This window comes from Athene cunicularia, assembly GCF_003259725.1.
Source record: "Athene cunicularia isolate RWA chromosome 5 unlocalized genomic scaffold, athCun1 chr5_part1, whole genome shotgun sequence".
NCBI classification, from domain to species: Eukaryota; Metazoa; Chordata; class Aves; order Strigiformes; family Strigidae; genus Athene; species Athene cunicularia.
Window position 1 is genome coordinate 40,399,989 of NW_020799101.1, and position 22,228 is coordinate 40,422,216.

The window sequence follows — 22,228 nt, forward strand, 5'->3', positions numbered from 1 at the left end:
ATGGCTTCTGCACATGTGGACAGATACTGGATGCAAGAAATTTTGCAACAGCACGGCCTTTCTCATGCAATAAAGAGGCACCAGAAATTTCAGCACTGCAAGATTAGTTGGAGTGAGTGCATCGCCTAACCCTGTCCTCTGCTTCCTCTTCCTCTTCCTCCTCAGCCTGCAAGTGGGATGAGAAATGCCCACAGTGCCTGGCAACTTTTCCTTGGTTAGGTACGCCTTCCCCAAGTATGTCCTTTCCCCATAGCTTGTGTTTTCTCACCAGGGCTCTCAGACTGGAGGCAGCAACCTGCCCTGGGTTGTAGGGCAGAATCTCTTGGCTGTTGCTGTCCCTCTCAGTCAATTAGGAGGGAGAGACTTCATTCTCTTGCAGTACTGCATCAGAAGTGGGCTCTGGTCTCACAGTGCACTTTCCTATCCTCTTCTGTAGCATAGAAAATGACAGAAAAGTTAGGAATTTCATCATACCAAAACTCGAGCCATTGCCATGTTGAGAAAAGCAGTCTCCTGATGTCTGCCGAAACACTGGTTATGTCACTCTTGGCTGAAAAGGCAACACACTCAGAAAAGTGCCGTGTACACCTTTTACACTGAGGAAGAAAAAGGAATCCTGCTTAGCAGTGGGGAAGGCTTTGAGGAACTGCCAGAATCAGTGACAAACCTGTCACCTGCACTGGGGTCCCCTGATCCTGCCTGGAACTCTCAAATAACATTCCTCATGGGAATCCATGTTTCTGTCTCTGTAGTCAGTAAAAGCACCCTGGTGACCGACAGTTTTATGCATGGACTAGATACCTGTGATGTACTTTATCCCTTGGAGCTAACTGCAATGAACACTGTAAATTTAAAGTTGATGATAGCGTATGTTATCCCATATGCTAGAAAAGAAAACTCAAAGGCATAACCCTCCAGCACTTGCTGATTTTAGCAAGATACCAAGATACCATTCGTTTACCACAGCAGAAGAGGTTTAGGAGACAGTTATTTCAGGATAAGTTGTTTTAGCAGTCCCAATGTCTTTTAGTGTCTGATGGGAGACTGCGGTGATGCTGGTAAGAACTAGGATCCTATGCAGCACACACCTTACAAAAACAAAGACTAAGCTAAGAACTTCATATATGAACTCAGTAAAAAAAAAGGTATTGCACTTATGCACATGCACAGGTCTCCTACAAGTCAGATCTATCAGAAGACAGGTTATATTCTATGTAAGAATAAGCAGACCAAATAACCTTGCAGATCTGAGCTACTGTCAGTATTTGTCCAGGATATTAAGTACTTCTTGGACTGTTTCTAAAATATTTTCTGAATTTAAGTATTCTCTGAGTATGGGTAAAGTTAGTACATATTTAACAACAAATATCTATACCCCATATTTGTCATGGGGAGGAGCATGCAGAGCTGTCGTAGAAGTAATATTATACTGGCAGACAGAAACACCCCTTTTTCTGCTGACCTAACTTTATTGTCCAAACTTTCTCAAGCTATTTCACTTTTTCTGTCCTAATGTGTTCATATTTGAATCACAGATAAATATATATACTTTCTCATGATGACAAATATATTTATCTTATTAAAATAAAGGGCATGTGGGTCACCAACAGCAATGATGTGAATCAGGCAGAGTTGCACAGCCATTGCCATATTAAAGCCTAATTCTTATGAATGATATTTGGCATTACTGTCATGGAGATTGATGTGATCTCTCCATTTTTGACATGAACTTGAACATTTTTGCTTTTATTCAGATGGCCCACCATGTTTTTATTGCTCCTAATATGCCTGAAGCATCATACTGTTATGAGTCACATTAGCTGCACCTTCCTGTATCCCTGAGGAGTAGAAAATAGCTGTTTCTAGTAAAGATAGTAATCAGAAGTAAACCAGAAGGGCTTTCAGGGAAGTTGGTCCCTTCCTTTCTCCTATGTGCCAAAAGGTGGTCTGGCAAATCTGAGGGGAAGGTGTGCTGAAGCAAGAGGGGCTGATGACATTCCTAGGGCACGATGTGTAAAGGCCCATGATACAGGTATGAGATAGAAGAAGAGTCTGTAGGCTGCAGAGGAGCTGGAAAGGATGGGAAAGAGGCCTCAAGAGGGTTATCATTGCGAACAATTGAGAAAAGTCAAAAGACAACACAGTCTCAATCTTTAATGTCTTTAGCTGTCACTTTATTAAATCTTTGAATAATTAATTGAATAATGAATAATCCAACCCATGTCTTTGCTCATTAATGTTAAAATTGGCATAGCTCAGTCACTGGCTGTAGTCTTAGATCATGTTGATTTTAGACTTAGGCCATGTTGATTTTAGTCTTAGACACCTTCAGACTAGTCAGGAAAGAGGAAAATTACAGAAAAAAAGCCTCAAATGACAACCAATTCGAGGCAGAGCAACTTTGGGTGATTTGTATCTCAGCAGCACCTCACTGACAGTCAGACCCCAGAACTGCCATAATTGTGGGCATCTAAGGGTGGCCCAGCATAGTTTTTCTGCTCCTTGACCTGCACTAAATGTACCATTTGACCTCTAGGGCTCTGCCCCACAGGTTGGGAGTGCATTACTTTCAGATAGTTGTAGCAGTCCTCTCCTCTCTGTCCTTCCCTCTGATGTTCCCATTTGTTGCAAACGTGTCTCAGATGGTTATGAAGCAGATGCTGAACTTCCACAGATTGCAGCCTGGGGTTTCATGGAAAACTTCGTATTTCTCCCTTAATATGCCTGGGCATGAGCTACCCCTGCACAGCCTGTGCTTTATGAACAGCAGTCCCAATTCATACCCAGTCAGGCTGTCCCATTCATGGTCCCAGGGGCCTTAGGTGATCTCAAACTGGAATATGGTTGGAAACATGTACATTGCGTTTTGTATTCTCTTCCACCCTGGTTATCCCAAACCCTCTTCTTTGTTATTTGAATGAATCCACGAGAGGATTTTCAATTTATATGCTAATAGACCTTCTGCCCAAGGGTGTTTTGCAGCCTCACATTTCGACAGGGTGAATCACGTGTTAACAACACAACCAAGTTCCTCAATGTCAGGTTCCCTCAGCATCAGTAACTTTGGAAACAAGTGATTAAAGAGGATATACTGATTACTTAGGGTGGGATTCACCTCACCTACCTTCAGCCATTCAGAAGTTAGGTGTCAAGTATGACCTGGATATTTAGTCTTCTCCAGAAGAATCCAATATAGAAGGGCTTAGTCACTACCTAAAGTTGCCAGTCTTGCTTTGTCCTCCTTTCAGTACACAGAGAACACAGGTAACCGGCTTTGACTAAAATCTAACTTTTAGATGGCTTAATTTAGGTGAGGTCAAGCCTATCCTAAGTGTGTGCCTTGTGAAAAGGCCAGGTTTGCCTCAAAAGGAATAGTGCTTCATAGCAAAAAGCAATTTGAACTTTGAACTAATTTAGAAAAAACAGTGCCAGTGCCAGCTTTGAGTCAAAGGTACCTTTGGCTACCTCTGACTTGGGCTTAAAGAACAGGTATTTCATATCGGGAAGGCTTGAGTCAGGAAAGAAGAGTTAGTTGTTAGGCAATGAACAACTCTTAGTCACCTTCCTAAGGGATGCTGGAGGCTTCTTCCCCCACCTTGTTTCCTTTTGTCCTAAAACCAAAGGTGCAATATGACACATGTAAATGAAAACTGGCTCTCATGCAAAAACCTCACGTGCATTAGCTTCCATACGTTGTAGAAACAAGACCTGGAGCTGATAACCTTTGTGGGGCACAATTACAAATTGTAGCTAACATTCTCATTCCTCTGTTGTGGTACAGCACCTCTTCTAGGCACTTCAATCAAGGATACAGATAGGTTGTTGCAGAAGAAATAGAAAATGTGTGCACTGTTGTGTGTACAGCTGCTTTTCGCTACACTGTTTCTGGTCACCATTTTTATAGAAAAAAAAAGAAAAAAAAAAGGCAGATTCTACATATTATTTTACAGAAGTGCAAGTGCTCATACTAGGCAAAGGATCAGCCAAAGCTTGGGAGAGGCTTGCGACTATCCTTTGCCTATTGCTGTAGTTTATCTAATTCTGGTTTCAATTAAGTAGTTGCTGTTCCATGAAAAAGTTTCAATACAAACCAAAGTTTCACGGCAAACCTTTTCTTTGCACAATGTGATAAAATCAATGTGCTTATTTAATTAAAACAACAACAACCAAACAACAAATGTAGGCGTAAAATTAAACCTAAGAAATCAAACTTCTGTAAGGATGGAATACTTCAGGTAAGATGATCAAACTGTCTTAACTTGTTTTCCTTGCAACACCAGCTTTTCATCCTGATTCCTCTGTGCATATAAGAAAAGTATGTAATGAGACTGCTAGAAGTGATTGGGTTTGTGTCTAGTTTCTGTCAGTCAAGGTTCTTGTACAAGACTCATTGCCACAGTCAGAGTGGCTGCGATTTCATACTTATGCAGATCTCTAATTGGAAGCATCATGCTTTGTCATCCTATTAATCTCAAGTCCTTTCATAAGCGCTACTTTTAATCATTTGGGAGGACTTTCAATACAAATGTATGAGTGCCTAATAATGCTTGCATAATGGATTAGAAAATTTAATCACTGAGCTTCCTAGAGGTGTGCCGAACACATGCAGATCCCTACTAGATAAAAAACCCATAAAATGTACAGGATCAGTCATTAAATACTAATAATCTGCTAGCAATGTCCAGCCAGCTGGTGATTTGAATAAAGTTGCTCAGAAATCTGAATGGTTTTTGCATCAGAAAATGACAGCTCTGAACTGGGTGGGGGAAAAAAAATCTCCTAAAATATGAAATTATTTTAGTTTGTCAAAATGTTTCACGATTTATTAAGGTGAAATGTTTGAATCTAATTTAAATTTGTTAAGATGCATACTGTATTAAATGTAAAGCCTAGAAATAAGTAAAACATTTCAAATGGAAAAATGATATATTGTGTTTTAGGGAGCAAAGAAACATTGCTTTTCAAATTTCTCCCCTCTTTCTTTTCTTTTGAAGTAGAACATTGCAATAAAAACAAACACATATGAACAAATCATGATGCAACTGCACTTTTCAGGGAAAAATATTCCTTCAGAAGAATTCTTAATATCTTCATACATAAATGTCTTCTTTCTAATGATCGTCCTCATATTTTGTTTTGGTTTTTTTGTTTTGTTTTGGGTTTTTTTATTATTATGGAGTCAACAGTGCATTTAATTCAGGGTCTTTGCATGGGGAAAATAGGTAGATGTGTGTATTAGGCTATTATTATCATCACTTTTAGACTATTGATGTAAGGTTACCTCTCATAGATGATCTCTATCAGATCATTAATCAGGCTTTGCTCTTATTACATTTCCACGAGCCCCCAGGTGGGAAGTATTTGGTCTCTGAGCATACTCTGCTCCATCACAAGACCTGCAGATATGAACGTTCACACCTTGCAACAGGCATGCTCTTTGGACAAGTAATGTGGGTGGGAAATTTTCCTGTTTCAGAAATCATGGAGGGGTGGAGCTCTGACTCAATGTAATAAAACACCCATGGAGCAACTTCTGACACTCTTCAAGGGTGTAAATTTGTCTCAGGAGGCACTGGCAACTGTGGAGCCTAACACTCAGGGGCCATGAACAGCACCTGCATTTAATGCAGCAGCAGTCTTGATGGCATCAACCTCTGCCTTCCCACTGGTAAGTGGAAAACAGAACAAGCCTGGCAGGAGTCTGTGAGTATTTGATTCAGATTTGTCCCCAGACTATAAACAGGTCAAGTCCACTGTTACCTGCAGGACATAAATCTCCAAGAAAACAAAATTGTTTTTCCTTGGCTATTTGCCCTGTGAGGTCCTGGGGTCAGTATCTTTCCATATAGCACAGAAACAACTGCCACTTCCCTGACAAGTTCATTTTATCCACCACAAACAATGAGGAGGTGCAAATTGACTATTCTACGTTGCAATTCAACGTTGAGGAGTTGAAATAAGTAGAAAAATTGGTCTTTGATCTCTTTTTCATCCCTTGTTCTCCCTCCCTCAACAGCATTCAAGCAGCAAATCAAGTCCCTTGGAAAATGAAGAAAGAAAATGGATGATGCAGTATGTAGCCCCAAGCGACGTTGATGCTAAGGTACCGACTTCAGCAAACTAAAAATAGGAGGGACTAAATCAGTATTTTTTTGAGATGGGTAGGATTATTTTTTTTTTCTAAATTTGTTTATTCAAGATTCATGTTTATTTAGAAATAGGAACATTTCATGAAAGAAAATTCTCTTTAGGTGAAACATCTGCATTCCATTTTTTTTTTTTAAATTCCATTCCTTTATCTATTTACATAAACTCTGTTATTTTCATGGCTTTATTCCTTGGAGAAATTCCTTAGGGAGAATGTTCTCAATTTACTGTAAATGGGGCTGATTTGGCCTCGTTTTAATGCCATCTATCTCTATTAACTTTAATGGAGTTTTAGCCTAGCACAGTGGAGAACACTGCCAGTGTTGGAAAGTCAGAGCATGGTTGTTGGCAGTCCTTTGGGTTTTTAATGCCAGCTTCCAGAACAAATGCCCACCTTGATCAGTAAGCAACTCATCACAACAAAATAACAACTCTAGCAATCTTTGCAGGGCTTGTGGCAGAGATATATTTACATCACACACGTACCAGATGTATCAGTGATGATTTTTGTCTCCACTCTCAGCTTGCAGCTGACTATATGTTGCATCGAGCTGCCTCAGAGTAAAACCAGGGGGTTCCAAACAAAAAGCTAATTTACTTTAGATGATATCTTAAATGGCGTGTGATTCAAGTGTCTATAGCTCATAGGAAACCTCTATGCTTAATTTAATTTTTGTGCAACCAGACTTCCAAATCAGTAGAAAACTATTAACATCGTTTTGCTTATGTATGTCACAACTTTTTCAAACTGATTGATCAAACTGATCTTTTGTTAGCAGCATTCTGGCAGCTCCTACGGATGGAAATTAGTGTACAAAAAGGGTGACAAACTATCACTGGGGTGTGAAACGATGTAAATGGTGAAGTAGCATAACGAGAACTGGCATGGCATTTAGGCATTCGTAATTTGCTCTCTCTGTGTGCGCTAAAGCTCAGCAAGAGAATGTGCTAAAGCAGGAAAAGCAACTATTGGGGAGTGCAGTGACCTGATCTCTAGCATTTTTGTAATGGTTTACTGTATTTATACTGAAATTGTGTTTTTGTTAAGAATATCCACGGCTAAAAGCATCCAATCCTTCTTTACCACTAAGGTGCTTACACGTAAAAAAAAATCCTGTGGCTATAAACCCCTGCATATAGGGGTTATGGGACCCTTTCCATAGCTTTAATTTGTTGTTCTTGTCATAATTTCTCCTTATCAAATGAACCTCTGAAAGTTCTGTTTGCTATCCACGGGTGTTTCACAACCAGGACGTGCTCAGACACTCTTTATTTGCCTCCTGTTTTTTGAATGTCTTCTCTCCTCTGTAATAAAGCTTGGCAGAAAACTGGCACTAAAGGCACAGACATGTGCAAGCTGGCTAATTTCTGCCTCTTGCTGGCATCGGGCTTCCTGGGCAGCTTTTGGCAATTCCCTTAATTTTTGCAAGCCATAGCTTGCCATCTGCAAGAGGAGGATAATCATTAGTAGAGAGGTGTTGTAAAGGATAACATGCTTATAGCAAACCTGAGTCCCAGAACAAGTAAACAGGTGCAAAGCTTTCCTTAATGATAATGCTCAAATACTTGCCCAAGTACTTGCTTCAGTTTGAGGACTTTACACAGCTGTGTGATAAACTGAAGAGTTACTGGATTGGGTTTAGAAAAACATGCCCAGGGGCTGCACATGGAATTTAACTGTGTTGCCTATCTACAGCGCAAAGCCAAATATGCCCCACTGCTAAATTTACAGGAAAATGTAGCAACCTTGTAAAACCTCCTTCATATTTTAAAATGAATAGGAGCATCAAGAGAGAATCTCTTTTAGATGTTTCAGGGATCCCAAGTCTAGCACCTTACACAGGAATGCAGGAAAAATGAACCATACTAAAGGAAGATCATTAGTAGTTGTGAGTAAGGTAGCCCATAATTACAGTGAATCTAGAGAATTTATCACTGGACATTATTTGTTTGTGCATTGCCTTATACAGAACAATTTGTTATTTTCAAAAATTAAAAAAAAAATTATATTTTTCTTGGCAAATTATCAGCTAAAAAAACTAGTTGTTGGTTCATCATCTGTGAATGCGCTGAAAACCGACAGTAATGGAAAGAGCAAGAAAGTAGAAAGCACAATCTCAGCTCAAGATTAGCAGTATTAACATAGGGCAGGGAGGCTCACCAAAGTATTCTGCTGGACATGAAATCAGAAACCAGAGAAGAAGTAGGAGAATTTTAATGAGTTTTTGATTTACGTGTGATGCACAGTGCTGCACGTTCCTTAATGGTTTGCTGCAAAACTAGAAAAAGCCATGACATTACCAAAGGCCCTGTCACCCTTCCTTCTTAAAAATTATCTGTGATTGAAGTGTGTCATGTAAGGTTACCTTTTGCAGGGGTAAAACTGAGTCTTTAAGGAGGTCTGCTCAGTCTGACCATCACTCTGCCATTGCAGGGATGAGTTCAGAGGTTCAGGGTACACAGATTTATCTTTATTAGAGGGGACTGTAAGAGGATTTATTCATCTGTGTACTGGGGATTCTCAAATTTTGGTAACACTTTCTTTACTGTAGATATTAGGAATTGCTCCTGACTTAATATGTAATGCAAATTTTGTGCTGAAAACGGCTGGTTATGATAATTAGTCACTCATGGATATTTGATTACATTACCAATTCCCTGAACTAACCACTTTTTTTAGTGTAACACAAATTATAATCAGCAGCACACTTGCTTTTTAGTTTATTAGCGTTATTCAATGTATTATTGCAATGAAATGACGACTAGAGGGAAAAGATAATTAGTTGCATGACTTCCATTGATTGGCACTAGGGACCTGAGCTTCAGTTATAAGAAGATGTTATTTTGCTTGTTGAATTTTCTGGAGCAGTTTTCATGTCTGGCATTTGGCCATCAGAAAAGTATTATATGAAATAATTTTTCATTAACTACCTTCTTTAAGGAGGATATGTCGCTTTTTCATCTGTCTCAGAGATTTGCTTTATGATTAATAGTTTGCTTAATAGTTAGCAGTTCTCTTCAAAAGCATTGGTGTCTCAAATGATGGTGATCACTGAATATTGTTCCTCCTTTGACACCCTAAGGAGGGGATGAAAATGTTTTCTAGAACAAATTGTATTTTTTCTGAAGGACTTTTATTTGGATGATATGGCTATCTGAGTGTTATACTGAGAGAAAGCGAGAGGGGTTCAGAGTCCAGGCTGGTTCTGAATGCTGTGAAAACCCTTTTCTAACCGGTAAAAATGTTGGGAATATGGAGACAAAACCAACATTATTCCTTCAGATTTAAAGTAACCATTGTTCTTGTGGGCAGGCTAATACCAGAGGAGATTTTGCTAATGAACCGTGCTGACCCTATGAACAGACCCAGGACACGCGGCTCTGGCTGAGGGAAGCTCAGCCATGACTCCTCTGGCCGCATGTTCTCTGCCACCAGACACACTTTCTGAATACACCTCCCAGGTTCACATCACTGGCGCTTTTCTCTGTTAATTCCTTGAGTCTCTTTTCACGTTCTCTCTGTTGTGGTTTTGGTTCCATGACTGAATGCCGGGTGTGCTCTGGCTGATATAACCTGTATCTTGCTGTCTCACAGAACTCAGATTTCTCAGGCAACCTGGTAAGATTTTTCTCCTGGTACACAGAGTTTCCATGCACAGCTCACTGGCTTTTCTCTTGCACAGCACCCACTCAGAGCTCTCCTCCTGGAGGTGAGAAATAATTCTTGCTTCTCCTTCAATCCAGTTTCTAATCTGTACATTATGGCTGATCAGATACTCTGCCCCATTGCTCCCTTGGCAAGCTCTTAAAACTTAAATAAACTCCTGCTCTTTACACCAAGCCATCTTCCTGTGACATCAAATATCCCCATCTATTTTCTCACCATGATTGCACCTGAAATTATGTGTTTGAACCCTTGCATAATCTTTGACACTATCTAATCTGTGTAGTATCTGACTTCTTCATGGAAACACTGGGTATGTTCTATTGTTTTGGGGTTTTGTTTTCCCTTCTTAATATAGCCCTCCCATACTCCAAGTCTCTTATCAGTTTGTCCTCATTTGCATGCAAAGTATGAGGTTCTTGTGATGCATTCTTCACATAACCTCTACTCTCCTCTGCTGCAATGGCACTCAGGAATGAGTGCACAACCGGTCCTTGGTGTAAACGCACCTTCACAGAACCCACGCTTGTTTCTGTTTCCATCATTCTATTTCTTAAAAAGTCACGGTAGTTCACACATGTCTCTGGCAATCTTTAAAAACGCATGTTCCAAAATGCTGGCTGAAGGACTGGTGCCATTAAAGAAGGCTAAGAAAGCCCCATGCTAAATGCAATTCCTTCAGCTCTTTCCTTTATTTCTCCTTACATTAAATCTTCAGCAGACATATTTATTTCTCTAATTTGAGTAGTGTTTTTGAGAAATGCATAGAAACAAGCAAACAAGCCAAATGAGTGTTTGTTCTTTAAGAAAAAAAAACAGGTTGAGGTAAGAAGACACAGTTATTCCTGACTGATGAAAAAGGAATGGTCTAACAATAATGGTTGAAAAAATAGTGTGGAGTTGGCTCAGCCTGGATTCTGATAATGCTGAGATCTTACCTCCCCTGTTGAGAATAGCCCTATAAAATATCCTGTGCCCTACATATGACTTTAAGCATCAGTGATTAACTTCCCATTTAGTTTTGGAATACACCCACCCAGAAGCCAAGATATTCTACTGCTTGTAGCCTGATAAAGAGAATGCATTTGTTCAGTACTTAATAGCACTCTTCTTGGTTTGGGTGTACTGCTTCCGCACCTCACAGCAAAAAGCATCAGCATTTCAATTAGACAACTTACTGAAAACATTCTGATATTAGGATTCCTAGTTATAAGCTTGAGCTCATGGGCAAAGCTTTGTGGTTATTTTAGACACCGCTTCACTTTTCTTTAATATGCCTTTAAATTACCCAGCATTTTATCAGAATATTTTTTTTCTTGACATTTCATTGGATAACTTCATAGCTTGAGAATTACTGCAATTTTTTTGCAAATTCCTTTTATGACTTTCATGACTTTCATCCTCATAGAGGTGGAAAAGATTTGGCAGGTTAAGCTAAATTTTGTCACGGTCTGACGCTTTACACACTTCAGCTGATGTACTGTCTTGTCTCGCTGGTTCCTTCGACATTTATAGCAGTCTGACTTTTGTCACAGTAGCAGCAACTATGAATGTGCTTTCTCTTATTTTACTCAAGAGTTTGTCTCTATTATTTTAATTGAAGTTTCTCAGAAAATAGATAACATCTCCTAACTATTTCATCATCTTCCACCAGCACTTCTCTGTTTTCACCTCAGATAATATTTTCAAACTTTCGGTCACTGACTTTCACAACACATTTTTCCTTTGGCCACCTTTTGTTGTTGTTGTTGTTGTTTCATGAGGCGATTTTACTAAGATTTACTGATCTATTTACCTTCTGCCATTATCTCAACTCCTCCTTGAGCTCTTCCTGAATAACGGTGACTACCATCAGGCCTTCACATCACTGAAGTGGCCACCTATTACTTGCTGCTGATACATACTGTGCCTTCAGTGATTATTTGGCTGAATATATTTCTGCAAATCTACAAATGTCACCATAATTAGCTTGGTCATTTTATAACTTCCACAGACCCTTGCTATTAAAGCTAACACTTCCCTATTTGCACATCCACCTCAATGCTATAGCATTTCGGTTTTATTGATGCTTTACTCAGAATTGCTTAAAAAAAAAAATCATTATTACTCCATAACTTGACTCTCTCAAGGTCATTTTTTAATATATATGCTATACTATTTATATCTTCACCTTTTATTGGAGATAGCCAATTCAGAATCTGCAGCTAATGTCTTTGTATGCAGTCAGCCCTCAGGATCTGACAGACTTCGAAAGAGTATTTTCTTTCCTATGCAGACCCTTATCTTCTGGCATTCACTGCAGTCTTACTGTGTTACCCCATCTAATGAGACCTGTTCCTATTATAATCATACATCAGCTTGGGAATTCATTACTCAATATAGACTGAAATTTTTGAAATTCCTCCTTTTCTTCTGCTTCTGTTCCTAAACTATGATTCAGGTAGCCATCCACAGTACTGATTCACCCTTTTCATTCAGTCTCTGTTTGCAACCAAGGTGCAATGCTCTTTCCTTTCTATAAACTTCAGCTATTTTGCAAATTTTCCACAACTGTTCCCACAGTCAGAGGATCCAGACAGATGGAAAGGAAAGAGAGTTGCACACAGGAGATTAAATGAAGAGTATTAACGCTAATCCTTAGACACTTCTCTATCATGAAAATTATTCTTTTAAAAACAAATGAGAAAACCTAAAAAGATCCCTGTTTTGTTTGTTGGGTTTTTTGTTTTGTTTTGTTTTGTTTTGTTTTTTCCCAACAAAAATTGAAGCATTTCTGAATTCTGTGTTGTTGAATTGGATGCTGATGACCATGTGTATGATTTCATGTAGCTGGCTCACCAAGTTTTTTCAGTTTATTTACTTCCTGTCTTCGCTTTCCTATTCATCCTCTCCTTCCACACTTTCTGTTTGTATGCTTAGGTGATGGCAGACTTCAGGAGTTGATGAAGTTTGTGGAGAAAGTGTATTTTGTTGCCTACTGTATTCTTGTGGTGATGCCAAGTGGAAGAGATGCGTTCAGCAGAACCTGGGTTCCTTTCAGTGTTTGGTTGTCTTTACAATAAATACACACATCACGAACTTTAAAGCATATCTCTTTTGTTGTTTTTTTCAGCAGGAAGAAATGTCACCTTACTCCCTGCTCACTGTACGAATCATAAAGTTGAGAAATGCTCACCAGGCGGATTTTTGTAAGTACCAGATTTTCTTACTGATGTTATACAGTACTAAAATTGCTTATGCTAGCCACTATACAAATGTGAAACAGAGAAATCATACCAGCTAAGAAATCACAGTCAAAGCCAATTTCTGCCACAGAATATCTATTTACAATTTCAGAGGTTTGTTGTTTGGGTTGTTGGGTTTTTATAAAAAAAAAATAAAAATTTAGCAACAGGTCAATGCCAGGTAGAGTATTGACTAAATATTTAGAACCCTTCATCAGTCAGCAAAGCACAGACAAGTTGGCTATTTCAGATGTGTGAAAATATCCTAACACCAGTTTTAATACCCAGATGTTCATATCCCATATCTATAACAAATACGTAGAATACAGGGCTGAAATCTTTACACATCGGTTGCTCTTCTTTCTCTGCTCTAAAGAGCCCTGCCACATCCCAGAAGTTCAGTGAGGTGTATAGTGTACATGTCCTGAGCTGCCACGTTGCTATGGATGTTTCTGACTCTTGCTCCCCACTGGAAGATGCATAACAGAAATCTTTGGGGGACTGTAGTATATGGTACATTACAGCTTACATGCAAAGTGTTCTGAAAACGTGGTATTTGGCCAGCCCTTACCTGGTGCTCCACTTCCACAGAGGTTTTTTTTCTTCTGTGGTCCCTACATGTGCCTCATGAACTTGGTAGGTCAGTAATAACTTCAGTTTTGCATATCCCATGACCATCCTCTTCTTTCTCCTTTTACTGTGCATGTTCTTTCCTTTTGGGGAGATTATCTTGAAGTTTACCAATGCCACAGCCTCTCCACTGTCAAACACTTCATATAAAATGTTACCTCACTCTGTTTTCCCACTTTTTAATATTTTTAGTACACCTAGAAGATCTATCAGGGAGAAAAGTAATTCACAATTGCTGTTTTCACAGACCAAGAGTCAGTTCTTTAGCTATGGTACTCTGAAATGTTGTGGTTTTGGTGCAGTTACTAAAGTTGTCAGAGGAAATGGCTGTACATTGCATGTCAAGGACTCTCAGCTTGTCCTGATACACTCCCTGAAGTTAGACAATGTCTGACAGGCACAACCTTTCCAAAGAATATAAGATGAGGCACCCCATGCTACCAGTAAGCCAGAAACTCTGCTCTAGGTTCCTTTGGCCTGGAAACCATAACAGGTTTTGATTCAGAAGACTACTTTGGACTAGACCCCTCACAAGTAGATAGGCAGCTCTAAACGTCCATCTAAAGGTCCATGAGGCAGCAAGTCATCAGACAGACTTTCAGGAAGGCTAAGGACATAGCAGGATACCTTCTTGTTTTCTCCAAGTGAGAACTACTTGTCTTCCACTCTAATTCAGAGACAGAAATATTTTCACCCCAAACACTACCATTTGTTTCTATCTCCATCTTCTGTTGGAACAATATTCTACAAGGAAAATTTCTCACCATCTGTTTGTATTCCACTCACTTTGGCGTTTCAAGAACATGGATGTCACCATTGTCAATTTTCCAACCAAATGGAGAGAAGTGTTCAGTTCACAAGTTCCATAATACTAGGTTGCAGAGAGTAGAAGAAATATCATAGAATAGAAGAAGGTCAAATTAATTTCTATTCTTTTTTTACAGCTATGAAATACTGCACATACATGCAAGGCTTCACCTTCCTTTGAAGTTCTGATTTAATTTTTTAGTATCATCTTTGATCTAGAGTAGAAATTGAATGACAGGATAAGAACCATGATTCAGCGGCTTATGCAAAGGGATTGCACAAAATAAAATGATGTTGCATTCTCAGAAAACAGTCTTACTCTTATGACCTTATCCTCTATCCTGAGGACAGGGGGATTTCAGAAGTCTTGCATAATGAGATGCAGACATTTAGAAAATTCCCATTATCACCAAAATGTGCATCTCTGGAGTAGGGGTCAAGATGTGCAGACTCAGTTTTTTGCTCTGCCTACCAACTTGTGTAAGTTTAGGCAAGTTATCTAGATGCTCTGTGCCTCTGTCCTATCTATAAAACAGGATGACACAATATCTTCTCCTGTACATTTTCTCTCTGTTGTTTATTTAGATGATGTGCTCATTTTGAAAGGGGTTATCTCTTAATAATGTGTAGAGGGATCCGAATTTAAAATGTGAAATAAATCCTAGAAACAGCAAGAAGTATCTTCAGATTCTTTTGTTAATTACCAGAACAAGATTTGGGGACCAGCAGGTGAAGAAAAGGATGTCTGTCATTTCTGTTGGTAATTCCCCAGGTACTCCATGACTTTGGGCCTTTTTCTTAAGGATGTCATCCCATAATGGAGCACTGTAAACCAGCATGTTGTTGAACAAGAAAGATAAGTAAATATTAAATAGCTCTTTGACTAAGCAGCAACCTGCCTGTGCTCTTAAAGAAGCTAGAGTCTCTCAGAAACAAATAGTGTGATACCATGTGATTTAAATACTTCAGTACAATGCAAAAAGGTATCTTGTGATTTATTTTTTTTTTAAGTGCTTGATTTTGCACTGATACTGATGTCCTTTTATCTTAAGGTTTTGGGTTTAACATTTGAAAGTATTTGAAGTATCAGAAAACTAAAACAGCTATGCATGCTAAAATATGCTGATGAGAATTAGAAAATTATGTCTGCCTAGCCTTGTCTCAGCAATACAATCATTTCCCCTGGAGATCAGATTATAAGCAGCTGATACAGGTCCTATCTGACTGTGAGATATCAGTAGAAATCTGAGAAATTTTGTGATAATATATTTCAGATTTCTCTAGATTTTCATCTTCCAACTATCAAAGCCAGGAACAAGCCACCTTCCCAATCAAGTGCAGCAGCTTCTACAACTTGCTTTTTCTGTCCCTATGCTGGCTTCCCATTTTCCAAGCATGTACAGTTATCTGCTTGCTTGTTCAGTACACTTGGCTAAAATATGTTCCATTTCCCTGATTTTCTCTCAGTCAGTTGCAAGTGCAGTCAGGCCAGGTCCTTTGGCCATAGAGTTTTCATATTTTTCCTTGACTTACTTGCCAAATCCTGGCTTCAGAGACTGCCACTTTCTATATACTTCCACTGACATTATTGTGTGCACCTGACTTGATCCTGGGTGTTTTTTAAACATGCACCTCAAGATCTGTGGGATGTGTCTTTCACAAGTCTGGGATGGAGTCCCAGCTTATCCTGAAATCTGATGTTACACCTTTGCCTGTAGACAACACATGCTGGTGGAGTTTGGCAATGACTGGATCTGTTTTCACATGTAAAAAATTAAAACAAGAAGAAAACACCCTGCTCACCCTCAGTGGATCTATTAGCCCTTTTCACAACATCCTTGTCTCTAAATTGGAGAAACATGTATTTGATGGATGGACCACTCAGTGGAAAAGGAATTGGTTGGATGGTCACACTCAAAGAGTTTCAGTCTGTCCAAGTGGAGAGCAGTGCAGAGTGATGTTCCTCAGGGGTTGGTACTGGGATCAGTGTTCTTTAACATCTTTGTTGGCAATATGGACAGCTGGATTGAGTGCATTCTCAGCAAGTTAGCCAACAACACCGAGCTGTATGGTGCGGTCAACATGCTGGAGGGAAGGGATGGGCCATCCAGAGGGACCTGTACAGGCTTGAGAGGTGGGCCTGTGAAGACTTCATGAAGTTCCACAAGGCCAAGTGCAAGGTCCTGCATGCGGGTTGAGGCAATCACATGCACAAACACAGGCTGGGGTGATGAGTGTATTGAGAGCAGCGTTGTGAGAAGGACTTGGGAGTAGTGGTGGATGGAAAACTGAGTATGAGCCAGCAACTCGCAGCCCAGCTGTGTCCTGGGCTCCATCAAGAGAAGTGTGGCCAGCAGGTTAAGGGAGGGGATTCTCTCTCTCTGCTCTCATGAGACCCACCTGGAGGACTATGTTCATCTCTGGGGCCCCCAAATATAAGAAAGACATGGACCTGTTGGAGCTGGTCCAGAGGAGGTCATAAAGATGCTCAGGGGGCTGGAGCACCTCCCCTGTGAGGACAGGCTGAGAGAGTTGGGATTGTTCAGCTGGAGAAGAGAAGGCTTCAGGGAGACCTTATAGTGGCCTTCCGGTACTTAAATGGGGATACAGGAAAGATGGGGAGGACTCCTGATCAGGAAGTGTAGGAATAGGACAAGGGATAACAGGTTTAAACCAGAAGAGAGCAGATTTATATGAGATGTAAGGAAGAAATTCTTCACTGTGAGGGTGGTGGGACACTGGCACAGGCTGCCCAGAGCAGCTGTGGCTGCCCCCTCCTGGCAGTGTTCAAGGCCAGGCTGGACGGGGCTTTGGGCAACCTGGGCTAGTGGAAGGTGTCCCTGCCCGTGGCAGGGGGTTGGAGCTAAATGATCTGTAAGGTCCCTTCCAACCCAAACCATTCTGTATTCTATGATTACCTACTGTTGCTCCACCACTTTTGTGGGCTCATCTATACTTGGGTAATGTTCAACTCCAACATTTGCTTCATATTTCATATAACTGGTTCATGTCTTATCATGCAAATGCTCTTGACAGACCTGACCTTATTAGTTTCCACTGTATTCCTAACTGACCTTTATGCCAATTTGTAATCATGGGTCAGACTCAAACACACATTTCTAGCACTCCCTGACCTCGCTGCAGACACTGGAAGGCGGGTGCCCAGATAAGATCACTTACACTCATCCTGCTGCCCTGCAGACGCTGAGCGTCATCAGCAGGTTCCAATGTTCATACGCAGTTAGGCTGGGGAGGTGGTAGGCATGCTGGAAAGGAAGCAATTCCAGCAAAGTTTATGGTACTCTTACAGCCTGGCACCTGCTTTGCAGTGGTATTCCCCATCTCTGCCTGAGACTGCAGACAGCCTTGGGTAAAAGAATTATGTTTTTGTTCATTGGTGTGTTCATTTGCTTGTCTTTAGCTGGAGGTTAGTTCCAGAGGCCTTTACAAAAGCTCATGTTTCCTGACTCTTAATGGTGTCAACTTCTCCTAGAGAATTCCCCACATGTAGGAGGAGTATCTGGCCAGGATGAGGTTGCAGGGGAAACGGTGTATTAGTTCCTTTTGCTCACTGCTAACACTCCTTCCAGTGACTCTGTTTCTCAAAAAAATGAGAAAGAAGCCAGGGGATGGAGAGGAGGACCATGGTGGCACAGGCTCTCCAACACCTACCTCCCAGGTGCTTTTCCTTAAGCAAATGAGTTATGAGTGGCCACACGGAGCTGAACACAAGATCCCAGCCTGGCCCACCTTCACCATCATTAGCATTTACTTTCTGTTTTATGGCAGTCCCTAAAGCCCACAGCCAGACCTGACACCTTACCCTTGATCCCATGGACAAACAGACAAGCAATGAGGGGATCTGCCTCATCTGGCACTCCTGAAGCTCAAACACGTGTCCTGAGGCACCAGGAGTAGAAGCAGACCTCTCCCAGGTCCTCGGGCAGTGCTGGTGACACAGACCTGCAGCGATCTGGCCCTCTCCACTACCATTTAGCACAATGTGAAAGAGTGAAACTCTCTCGGACTCTACTGGATCTTGCATAACCCTGAAGACCGAAGTGAAGAGGTCTCTGGGACAGGCCACTCCCTGAAACCAGCAGCCTTTGTGGGTACCAGCTGATACCACATGCCAAGAGCTGACCTTTGATGCTGGAGAGCATGCTTGGGCTCGTAAAAGCATCAGGGGTGAAGAGGGAGGGGTCCGATATGGCTGGACATACTCGGCCTCACTGGTGCTGGGTGTTTGCAACCCTCAACCTGGACTGCAGAGGTGAATTTGAGCTGTGTGTCCCAGTGAGGAATTACTTGGAGTGAGTTTCAGGCTGATTGGTCCTTTCTTCCCAGAGACAGAAACTTCTCTGGTAGGTGGTGTCCTGCCAGGCCAGGAGGTTGTGGGTAGGGGAATCCCTGTGATGCAGCTGTCAGAACTGAGGTAGGATAAGGTAAAATCTTGGGGGAGGGGGGATTGAAATGTGACTGTGCTTACCAGGAAAAGAGAAATCAGGTGTATGTGGAAGCTGTCTCAGCTGTGGAGGGAAACTTGTTGGTCTTAGCTGGGAGGTCAGAACAATTACCCCGCTCCCTTTACCCTTGCTTTTGGGTTTGTATCTTTCTTTTTGTTTTCATCTTTGTATGAAGAGAGATCCTGCATATTTATAAAAGAGTAGCTCAGAGCCTTTCTCCTCTCCCAGCTTATGAATATTTTGTGGAAGTTCTTACTTTACCCATTTGGAAGAAATGAGTTGGTTCTGGGGTGATACACTGTAGTCTTTGCAAACCAGAGTGGTTCTCCAGAGACATCAGGGTTATTTTTGCTACGGAAAATAAATGCAGGCAGATTAGGGAGAATAAACCTAGTGCGGGTGATACTCATGGCCCTGCCCCAAGAATGCAAGTGGTGCCAGCGGTGCAGGTTGTAGGGGTGACCCAGGGTGTGAAAGCTACGGCTGCAGCAGGTACTGCACCCGCTGAGTCTGTGCTCCAGGGAGCAAATCCTACTTTGTCACTTGATGTAAATGGCTGGACAGGGTGAAGGGCTCATTCACATGGGGACTCTGTCCATTCCTGGTAAAGGACACCACTGATTAAGCACAGTAGATCTATGAGCTTTTGTTATGTCCCCAAGCAAGTATAGAAAGTCATATTATGCTTATAGATGAGTCTTGTATCTAGATACTCGTAGAGGACCAAGTTCAGTTCAAATCAGCTCTCAGACAGCAGTTGGAGGTAACTTTTTAATACTGTTTGCATCATGTTATGCTGGTGAGGGAAAATGTCCCCAGAGACCATGTCCTGTGATTGAGCAATGGGAGTGGCTCTCCTCCTCCTTTGAGGTGAACTGGAGTAAACCAGGATTTAAAGGGAACATGTCTGTGCAGGTGGAGAGGAGCTCACTAGGAGAAAATGACTTCTTCTTTTTGGCATTATGAAATGCAGTAACAGAACAGATGGGATCTTATAGTTTACATTCATTGTTCTTTTAAGACTGGTTTTTCATATATGCTTTGGTTTTCCATGCTGTAATTTTCTTCTTACTTGTGATGGAGATGAATGATTTTTAGGACATGATAGGTCATTTCAGCAACAGGTCACAGGACTGTACTCTCACAGAGCCACAAACTGCTGGCTGCAGTTCTGGACTTCTTGGTTCAGTCCTGAATTTTTAGTCCATCTTTGTCTTGAAGACAGAGATGAGAAACAGTCCCACCAACACACAAATGCAATTCAATCGGAAGAAGATAAAAATTGGGAAAGGGTATCAGGGTCCCTTAGTACTGACTTCCAAGGAGACTGTGAGTTCAGACGTCTCAGCATCCACATGGGGTGACATTATGTCATCAGGGAATGAAGTTGCAACATGTGCACTAAAGTAAGGGCCTGGCATGGCATGAAATTGCTAATGATGCCCAGCAATTGCATTAAAATTAGAGAATGAGTAAAATGCAAATGTTTCAGGGGTTTTTTTTTTTGTTAGTTCTCAGGTAGCAATGAATAAACTGGAAGATTTTCAGTAGCTTTCTTGTACGCTTTTTTCAAGCATAAGAGGGAGCAAAAAAAGATGATTAGTCATTTCAGTGGTCCCATGCAATGAGAGTATCGTAGTATTCATAGTATTCAGCAGACATCCAACTATCCTGTTACTTTTGATTTGTCCCGCTGTTTGCCTCACAGCTTAACCTGGCTTCAAGTGAATTGCCATTTCTACAGAAATACATAAGCTCAGTTAGTCACAGCATGGGGAATAGATGATACTGTCTGAACAGTTCAAGGAATATAGAAAAATTACAGGAATTTTATGGGAAACAATAACCTCTCCTCATTAGTAGTGACTGCAGGTGAATTGTGGCACAAATATTAATGGCATAGTCCCCTTTCTCCATGGGGAAAAGACATGCTTTGTCCTAGTGGTTTCATCTCACCTCACCTTCAAGGTCAAATTTGCACTCAGTATTTACTAACAATTATATGTAATTTGTCTGTGACCAACCAGACTTGATATTGCAGAATCACAGAGTGTCTGAGGTACGAAGGCACCTCTGGAGATCGTCTAGTCCAGGCCCCTGCTCAAAGTAGGGTCAGCTACAGCGGGTTGCTCAGAGCCAGGTCCAGTCAGGTTTTGAACATGTCCAAGGATAGAGACTTCACAGCCAATCTGGGAAACCTGTGCCAGTGTTTGACCACCCTCACAGTGAAGAATTTCTTCCTTACATCTCATATAAATCTGCTCTCTTCTGGTTTAAACCTGTTATCCCTTGTCCTATTCCTACACTTCCTGATCAGGAGTCCTCCCCATCTTTCCTGTATCCCCATTTAAGTACCGGAAGGCCACTATAAGGTCTCCCTGGAGCCTTCTCTTCTCCAGCTGAACAATCCCAACTCTCTCAGCCTGTCCTCACAGGGGAGGTGCTCCAGCCCCCTGAGCATCTTTATGACCTCCTCTGGACCAGCTCCAACAGGTCCATGTCTTTCTTATATTTGGGGGCCCCAGAGATGAACATAGTCCTCCAGGTGGGTCTCATGAGAGCAGAGAGAGAGAATCCCCTCCCTTAACCTGCTGGCCACACTTCTCTTGATGGAGCCCAGGACACAGCTGGGCTGCGAGTTGCTGGCTCATACTCAGTTTTCCATCCACCACTACTCCCAAGTCCTTCTCACAACGCTGCTCTCAATACACTCATCACCCCAGCCTGTGTTTGTGCATGTGATTGCCTCAACCCGCATGCAGGACCTTGCACTTGGCCTTGTGGAACTTCATGAAGTCTTCACAGGCCCACCTCTCAAGCCTGTACAGGTCCCTCTGGATGGCCCATCCCTTCCCTCCAGCATGTTGACCGCACCACACAGCTTGGTGTTGTTGGCTAACTTGCTGAGAATGCACTCAATCCAGCTGTCCATATTGCCAACAAAGATGTTAAAGAACACTGATCCCAGTACCAACCCCTGAGGAACATCACTCTGCACTGCTCTCCACTTGGACAGACTCTTTGAGTGTGACCATCCAACCAATTCCTTTTCCACTGAGTGGTCCATCCATCAAATACATGTTTCTCCAATTTAGAGACAAGGATGTTGTGAAAAGGGCTAATAGATCCACTGAGGGTGAGCAGGGTGTTTTCTTCTTGTTTTAATTTTTTACATGTGAAAACAGATCCAGTCATTGCCAAACTCCACCAGCATGTGTTGTCTACAGGCAAAGGTGTAACATCAGATTTCAGGATAAGCTGGGACTCCATCCCAGACTTGTGAAAGACAC

At 41.4% G+C, this 22,228-nt stretch overlaps 1 protein-coding gene across 1 annotated transcript in view; it reads left to right on the forward strand.

Annotated features, from left to right (window-relative positions):
* LOC113480512 (cytosolic phospholipase A2 epsilon-like) overlaps positions 1-22,228 on the forward strand; it is a 45,333-nt gene continuing 23,105 nt past the window's right edge. Inside the window, 5 exon segments of the mRNA XM_026849331.1 lie at positions 1-112; positions 753-844; positions 5,477-5,668; positions 6,017-6,103; positions 12,924-12,999. Coding sequence (XP_026705132.1) covers positions 1-112; positions 753-844; positions 5,477-5,668; positions 6,017-6,103; positions 12,924-12,999 — 559 coding nt within the window.